Source organism: Acanthisitta chloris, unplaced genomic scaffold, assembly GCF_000695815.1.
Source record: "Acanthisitta chloris isolate BGI_N310 unplaced genomic scaffold, ASM69581v1 scaffold6401, whole genome shotgun sequence".
In the NCBI taxonomy this organism is placed as follows: Eukaryota; Metazoa; Chordata; class Aves; order Passeriformes; family Acanthisittidae; genus Acanthisitta; species Acanthisitta chloris.
The window spans coordinates 11,793-19,941 of NW_008655387.1; the positions used below are offsets into that span (position 1 = coordinate 11,793).

At 53.0% G+C, this 8,149-nt stretch overlaps 1 protein-coding gene across 1 annotated transcript in view; it reads right to left on the bottom strand.

The window, feature by feature from the left end:
- Positions 1-1,607: 1,607 nt before the first annotated feature.
- Positions 1,608-8,149, bottom strand: part of OPRD1 (opioid receptor, delta 1) — a gene marked incomplete at its 5' end in the record, with an annotated part of 8,158 nt that continues 1,616 nt past the window's right edge. Inside the window, 2 exons of the mRNA XM_009083874.1 lie at positions 1,608-2,171; positions 2,817-3,166. Of these exons, the coding sequence (XP_009082122.1) occupies positions 1,639-2,171; positions 2,817-3,166 (883 nt within the window). The remainder of the gene's footprint in view (positions 2,172-2,816; positions 3,167-8,149) is intronic.

Below are 8,149 nucleotides of genomic sequence, written 5' to 3' on the forward strand. Positions count from 1 at the left end.
AGGCACTCGCCTGCTTCCTCCAGCTGCAGCAATTTGTCCTCTCAATGCTATTACTGTGTCCCCCAAGCATCCTCCTCATCCTCCTCCTCCTCAGGCTGTCTGGCAGTGGTGGTGAGAAGGTGAGAGGAAGGAAAAGTTGTGGCTCATGGATGTGGTGGGGACTGACAGGAGAAATCAGGGAGCAGAAGGTAGGAGGACACATCAGTCATTGTTCAGCTGCAGGGATTGTAGTCCAGAGGTCCCTGGATGGTGGTTCCTGCAGGATGCAATGGGAGCTCAGCCATCCCTTCAGAAGGATTCTGCTCCATGCAGAGGAGTGTCAAACCACCCAAATCTCTGCCTCTTGCAGGCTGTGGGTCCTTTCTCGGTGCCTGCACCACCTCTCTCCCTGCTTGGGGGATTGGGAAAGGATGGTGATATTTTTGTCCTCTTCTAAGAAAAAAACAAACAACCCCATTCTATCCTTTTAGGCTCCTTGCTAAGAAAATCTGGGCAGAGCATGGCTCATCCTTCTCCCCACAGGCAGGGGAGAGAGAGCCCTCGGCGCCACCCATTAAACCATCCTAATTGCTTTAGCACTGTGAGAAACAATTCAAGTCCCCACAAATTGCTCCTTTAATGAAGTTCTTCTCAGGCTTAATGTCTTCAGCAGTTCTCAGTCACCCTGATGGATGCTGGGCATGGGGAATTTGGCATTGGCACATGGATCCAGGGTGACCTTCAGACGTGCCCTGCTCTGTCCCCTATTTGTATCTGTATTCCCAGCATCACATCCAGGTCCAGGGATGCCCTGACTGGGTCAGAGGTCTCTAAATAACACAATCATGACATTAACAGTAGAAAGTTGTTCTCCAGGGGCAGTTCTGGATTGAAGGACTCCAGAGGAGGATTTACTATGCATCTGGAGCTCTTTGATGACAGTCTCTGAAGTAGCATCGTTTTCTCTTCCCATCTCTGGCTGGTTTTTGAACACAGCTCAGAGGGGGATGGAGTGAGGTCCCATGATGTGGCAGAGGAAATCACCTCAAGTCATGCCATGGGTTTAGGTTGGATATTAGGAAACATTTCTTCACCATTAGGGCTGTCCAGTCCTGGCACATTCTGCTCAGGGCAGTGGTGGAGCCACTGTCCCTGGAGGATTTAAAAGACATGTGGATTTGGCACTTGAGGATGTGGTTTAGCAGTGGCCTTGGCAGTGCTGGGGGAATGGTTGGACTCAATGATCTTAGAGGGCTTTTCCCACCTAAACCACTCAATGATCACCCCCTGGCGCAGAGGGAGCATTTCCCCTCTTGCCATGGGCTGTGGTGCCATCTTGGCCCATCATGAGGAGAAACACAAGGTCACTGCAGTCCCAGTGTCTCAGGCTTTGCCAAGACCCACATGTAGGAGTGTGACAGCCTTTGTTGCATGACCAGGTCTGTGTCTGTCCCAGCTCTGCCCAAGTTGCCTCTTGTTCTGGTCCTCTCTCTCTCCATCACTTGGTGAGTCCTAATTCCCTTATCCCACTTCTCCAGGATGAAAAAAGTCTTTGAACTTGTTCTGCTAGAACTCCGTGGTGGTGACCTGGGTGACCTCTGAGCGCAGGTCATCCCCTCCTTGTCCCTGGCAGCCCCTCTGGGGGCTGCCCACGTCTAGTCATGCCGGCTTGTTGCGAGCTTCCGAAGGGGTGCAGGTGGAGACGTGCTCCCGCGTGGTGTTCCTGGCACGGGAGAAGCTGTTCTGGTCCCCGCGGGCTCGGAAGGGCAGACAGAACTCTCGGAAACACCTCTTGAAGTTCTCATCCAGGAAAGCATAGAGGACAGGGTTGAGGCTGCTGTTGGTGTAGCCCAGGGCGATGCAGAAGTGCAGACTGGCCACCACGTAGGGGTTCTTCTTGTCTATGTCCACCAGCGTCCAGACGATGACGAAGATGTGGATGGGTGTCCAGCAGATGATGAAGGCTGCCACCACCACCAGCACCATGCGCGTGATGCGCCGCAGGTTGCGATCCTTCTCCTTGGAGCCCGAGAGGAGGCGAACGCTCTTCAGGCGGAGGATCATCAACCCATAGCAGATGGTGATGACCAAGATGGGGACCAGGAAGGCGAAGATAAAGACACAGATCTTGGTGACAGTGTCCCAGTAGATGGGAGGATCAGGAAACTGGAGGGTGCACAGCACCATTCCATCTGTGGGAGAGAGGAGGGTCAGGGAGGCAGCTGGTGGAGTGTCTGCTGTGAATACTCTGCCTTCTGCTCGGGCATGGCTGGGCATATCCCCCCTTGTTAGAACCCCAGGGAGGTGCATTCCCACCTGCCAGCTCTTGGCAGAGGTTCCCCAGGAGCTTTGTGCCACCAGCCCCTGCCCACAGGATGCAGTGGATGCAGTGACCCAGGGACCTGGTTCCTGCTCCAGGACCATCCCAATGCTGTCTCCTCCCAACTCCCATGGTGGACACATCCCCATGTCACCTTCCACTGAAATCTGTTCACCTCCTCAAAGTGCTCAGAGCTTTCCTCACACAGGGACAGTGTGAACCATCTGGGGGCTTTGCAGCACCACTGGAGGTGTTTTTAGGCACCTGATTTGCCCCCAAGGAGCTGCACAGAGGCACTGGTTGGACAGGAGATGTGGAGGGAGGAGGAAAATTTCTGGGAGTTTCCAAGATGGAAAAATAACACCATGATACCTTTTCCATGGCACATTTATGGTCCCATGGAAAGTTGCTCATCACTGACCTCAAACCTGCTCCAGGACCAGGTGTCAGATTTAGCAGGTCACCCCTAGGATGGACAGATGGGACAGGAGGGGACATGTCCCCAAAAGCCACTTGCCTTTTGACTTGGTGACTGCCATGATCATGATGGGCACCCCAATGAGGGAGGAGAGCACCCAGATGCACACATTGATGATCTTGGCCTTGGCCGGTGTGCGGAAGTCCAAGGCCTTGACCGGGTGGCACACGGCGATGTAGCGATCCACACTCATCATGGTGAGGGTGAAGATACTGGTGAACATGTTGTAGTAGTCAATGGAGAGCACAACCTTGCAGAGCAGCTCCCCAAAGGGCCAGGTCTCCATCAGGTACTTGGCACTCTGGAAGGGCAGTGTGCTGGTGGCCAGTGCGTCTGCCAGCGCCAGGTTGAAGATGTAGATGTTGGTGGCTGTCTTCATCTTGGTGTACCTGGAGGTGGCAGAGAAGGGAGATGTTACAGGTGGTCAGAGCTGCCCAAATATGTGTGTGCACACTTGAGAGGATGAGGAGGAGGCACAGCTGCTCAGAAGGTGTCACCACCCTTGGTGGGCAAAGGGATCACTGCAGCATCAGTGTGCTCAGTGACCTTCCAGGTGCACCAGGGAACACACTGAGGAAGGACACTGAGCTGCTGGAGTGAGTCCAGAGGAGGCACCAAGATGATGACAGGGATGGAGCAGCTCTGCTATGAGGAGAGGCTGAGAGAACTGTGATTGTTCAGCCTGGAGAAGGCTTTGGGGTGACCTAATTGTGGCCTTCCAGTCCCTGAAAAGGGCCTGCAGGAAAGAGAGATTAGGGAGGTGACACTCATTCAGTGCCTGCCCTTATTCAAAGGAACAAAGAACTTTCCAGACAAGTCAACCCTCCAATAAGATCAATTTACTCCATTTCCCTGCATCAGTTGCAGGATGTCCTTTATCCCCCAACCCTCCTTCATCTGATTTTCCACCCAGTAAATCATGATTATCCAGCTTGCTTCCCTGTCGAGTTTACTTGCAGAAATTGGATCGATTATCCCCGGAAACAGGCCATCTGGAAGCAACCCAATTAGCCAGCCTGGAGCTCCAGAGCCTTTGGGGAAGCCTGGCTGCATCCCCCAGGGCATTTGGGAAGGGCTGGCTCTGGTCCTTGTCACATCATGGTAAGTGAAACACCTGGTCCTACATGCCCAAACCCTCCCTGAAGGGATGAGGCAAAGTTTTGGTGGATGCCAGGGCAGCAGGGATGAGTGTGTGCCCTGGGAGCATCCAGCCCTGCAGGTGATGCTCAAGAGGATGCTTTGAATAGTGTGGTGGGTTGGGAATGGATGCTGAGGGTCCTCAAAGGGCAACACGGTGGGGTTGGTTGGGGGTGGCTCTGTGGCAGCTGGGCTAAGGTCAGGGCTATGACAGCAGCTCCAGCCCTTCCTTCCATCAGGTCCCTGTTGCTCAGAGCATCCTCCACAGCCCTGAGCTCCTTTAGCTGCACCCTAATTAATTAACAGCAGGGTCAGTTTGCACACAAGCATCTCTGTGCATGGCTGAATCTGCCTGTGGCATCCCTTGGTTGCTGGATCAAAATATTGTTTTCCTTGGAGTACTTCTAAAACAGAGATTTTTCCATGGGCAGATAGGGGTGAAACAGTTTTATACTGACAGAGGGCAGGTTTGGATTAGAGGTTAGGGAGAAATTTCCTCCCTGTGAGGTGCTGAGACACTGGCACAGGTTGCCCAGAGAAGCTGTGGCTGCTTCATCCCTGGGAGTGTTCTAGGCCAGGTTGGATGGAGCTTGGAGCAACATGGGCTAGTGAAAGGTGTCCCTGCTCATGGCAGGAGTGGAATGACATGAGCTTTAAGATCCTTCCAACCCAAACCAGTCTGGGCTTCTATGAAAGGAACATTGCTTGGACAAAGACATCCAAAGAAGAAACTGAGGTTGCTTAGTTGTCTTGTCCTTGCCTAGTTTCATTCATCCCACTCTGTGACATGATTTTCCACCAAGGGCAAAGAAGACACTCAAACCTGGGCTAGTGGAAGGTGTCCCTGCCCATGGCAGGGGGTGGAAGGAGATGAACCTTAAGATCCCTTCCAACACAAGCCACTCCAGGATTCTATGGCAACTCTCACAGCTCACTGTGTGATGGGAGTACATGGAATAAATTGGGGTGGGCATCCCACTCTGTGACATGATTTTCCACCAAGGGCAAAGAAGACACTCAAACCTGGGCTAGTGGAAGGTGTCCCTGCCCATGGCAGGGGGTGGAAGGAGATGAACCTTAAGATCCCTTCCAACACAAGCCACTCCAGGATTCTATGGCAACTCTCACAGCTCACTGTGTGATGGGAGTACATGGAATAAATTGGGGTGGGGGATCGATTATTTCCCACCTCAGGTGATGCTGTCCTGGTTGGAGCCTAGGAGAGCAGACTGGTGTAGCAAAGAGGTTCCTGTGCTTCCTGGTGCTCCCCATTCCCTTCCCTTTATCCTTTCTCCACCTCAGCAGGGTCAGGAAAGCATGTTAGTGGGGACAGAGACCCTGCAGGTTCTGCAGTCAGCAGAACCAGGAGCTGGAGGCTGCAAAACCCGTTTCTCTCTGGGAGAAAATAGAAAACAGCAGCTCAGCCCAGCTCCAACAGCATTCCCATCTCCTTCACCGTGGCTGCAAATGGCAGCCCCTTGCCCAAGGGTGGAAATATTCAAGTTGAGCTTTTTTTATTTTTTTCCCATTTTAAATATGGCATTAAAAATGTCTTGTCCTTGAAAAGTCCTTTTCAGTTCTCTTTAGTGTTATTCTCCAAGCATTTTTGCAAATGTATCTCTTGGAAAAGTTTCCTTCCAGGTTAAACAAAAAGCTGAGAATTTGTGTTATTGTCAGGTTTTACCTCTCCTACACAAACAGTTGGTTTGGATAGACTCACACGTCTCTGAGGTCTGGGGTTTTTTTGAGTAAAATGGGGGGGAAATTCAGTTATTCACTCTGTGCTCTGCCAGATGTGCTTGGACATGCTGGGAAAGCAATTCCCAACCCTGCCAGATATGCCAGGGGTGGGGGGACAGGAATGTAATCCCCTGCCCAGGCACGATGGGGCTGTGCTGGTGTGGGCAAAGCAGAGATGGCGATGACTGTGCTGATGGGGTTGACTGGGTTGATGGGGATAACTGGGATGATGATGAGGATGACTGGAGTGATGAGGGGGATAACTGGGATGACTAAAATGATGGGATTAACCAGGTGATGATGACTGGAATGATGAAGGGGATGACTGGGATAACAATTTAACCCTCAGCACTGGCATTTTGGGGCAGGATTCAGCCCCCTCCAGGCTTGGGCTGAGGTTCCAACCCACTGCCCAGGGTGGAGGGTCCATCGTGGTGACACCCTCCGAGCTGCAAACGAAGCTGCTGCTCCAGGAAAGAGGTTTATCAGTCGCATTAGAGAGAACCATTCGCGGCTGGTGGTGATGGAGCTCCCCAGGCTGCCAAACCCGTCGCAATTAAGCGAGTGCCTTGATTGGGAAGTTACGCACTTGAACGGAACAATCTGGGAGGTGTTGATGGAGAGATAAGGCAGGAGGGGATGGAGCAAGCACAGGGCAACTTTGCATTCCAGTCTGGACTCCCAAGCAGGGACCCTCTCTCCAAACCTCTCAGGTAATAACTAAGTGAAAGAGAAGTGAATAATAAGTGAAAGAAAAACTCCTGGAGCTGCTAAAAGCCACTGGCTGGAAGAGCCTGGCTTGACAAAGCCTGCGCCCAGCTGTCCCTGCAGCCTGTGTGGGAGCTGGCAGGGGGCTGATGGGCTCGGCAGGGCCCTGGGCACTCGCAGGTCTGAGCTCGCAGCTGCAAATTGCTTCCAGGGGGATGTTTAAAAGTGCCTGACGACGCAGTGGGAATGAATGGCAGTGCTGGTTGGAGCTGTGGGGGGAAGGTGCTGGGTTCCCTCTGGCTGTAGGGATATGTTTGGCTGCTTTGGGCAAGGATTTTTGTAGGGGGTTGGTGCCTTGGGGTGCTGAGTGGCACTTTAGGGAGCTGAGGAGGAGAGTCCTGTATCAGTCTGCTCCTGGCACACATGGGCTATGTGGCAAACTCAGTGTGGTGCCCGAGGTCCTGCCCCAGGGGCTAGGAGGATGGCATTTATTCATTCCTTGGGAGATATTCCCCATCCCTGGAACTGTCCAAGGCCAGGTTGGACAGAGCAACCTCCTTCAGTGGAAGGTGTCTCTGCCCAGGGGAGTGAAATGAGATCCATTTAAGGTCCTTCCAACCCAAACCATTCCACGATTCTATGATTCTGTGTTTAATTCCAGTGTCAGCTGGTGGGTTGGAAATGGGGGGCTAGAATGGTGATGTGATCTGTAGAGTCAGGCTTGCTAAAGCTTGGCTAATATTAGAATATTCAGTGAGTAAAATAGGGAGGATGTTGCTTGCACATGAAATCATCCTCTTTAAGATGCCTTCCCTCTCCTTGCTGAGCAGAACCAGCCAGGAGGGGTCTAATAACTCTCATCCCTCACCCTGACACTGCTCATAGCGTCTGTCTCTGCCGCAATTACCTTCATTTGCTTTTTCAGACCAGGACTCATTTGTAAAGCCACTTGGAGGGGACGAGAAATCCCATTGTGTGCCAGGTCAGGTCAGCACGTGACATTCCCATCCTGCTCCCCATCACCCATCCTCTGGGATGGTTAAAACACCCAGCAGAGCTGGAGGGAGTCAGGGCAGCAGGGCCTGATGCAAGGGTGATGGGCAGCCTGGCTGATGGGCACATTTCAGGCTGGTTTACTTCCCTCCAGTGAGTCACCACATTTATTCCTGCACAGGCAGTGCCAGGCTGTGCTGACCTCCTGTAATGATTGCTGTGGACTGAAAGTGATGGGGAAAGGAGGGTGGAAATGGTTAAAAAATGAGGATTGAGGGGGTTTGCTTAAATCAAGCCACCAGCTCAGGTTTGGCCCTGGGGGTTTGGCCAGGCTGGGGTTACAGCAACCCCTGGCGTGATGCGAATTGGGATTAACCCCACAAATCCTGGACACCCAGGACAAGCTTCCTCTGGTGTGGGAGGGGGCAAGACCCTTCTGCTCCCTCCTGCCAGGCTGGAGGGGCTGCAGTGTGCACAATCAAGGAGTGTGACAGCAAGCACAGCCCCATCCTCTGCTGCTGGCAGGGTCTGGGGGCATGGAGGGGGCTCTACCAGCCCCTGCTGCCAGCACTCTTCCTGTGCCCCTTGGCTTTATTGTCCCATATTCCCTGTCAACCCACCTTAGCCAGGCAGGACCAACTGGTGTCTTGGACAAAGGGGCTGACAGGAGGTTTTGTACCTCACACAAGTGCAGGATTTGGGGTCCCCCAGGACATGAGCAGCTCTCTCTGCCACTGGAGCTCATGCCCTGTGCTGGGGGCTGGGGGACAGCTCGGCCGTGGTGGCAGCTGGGG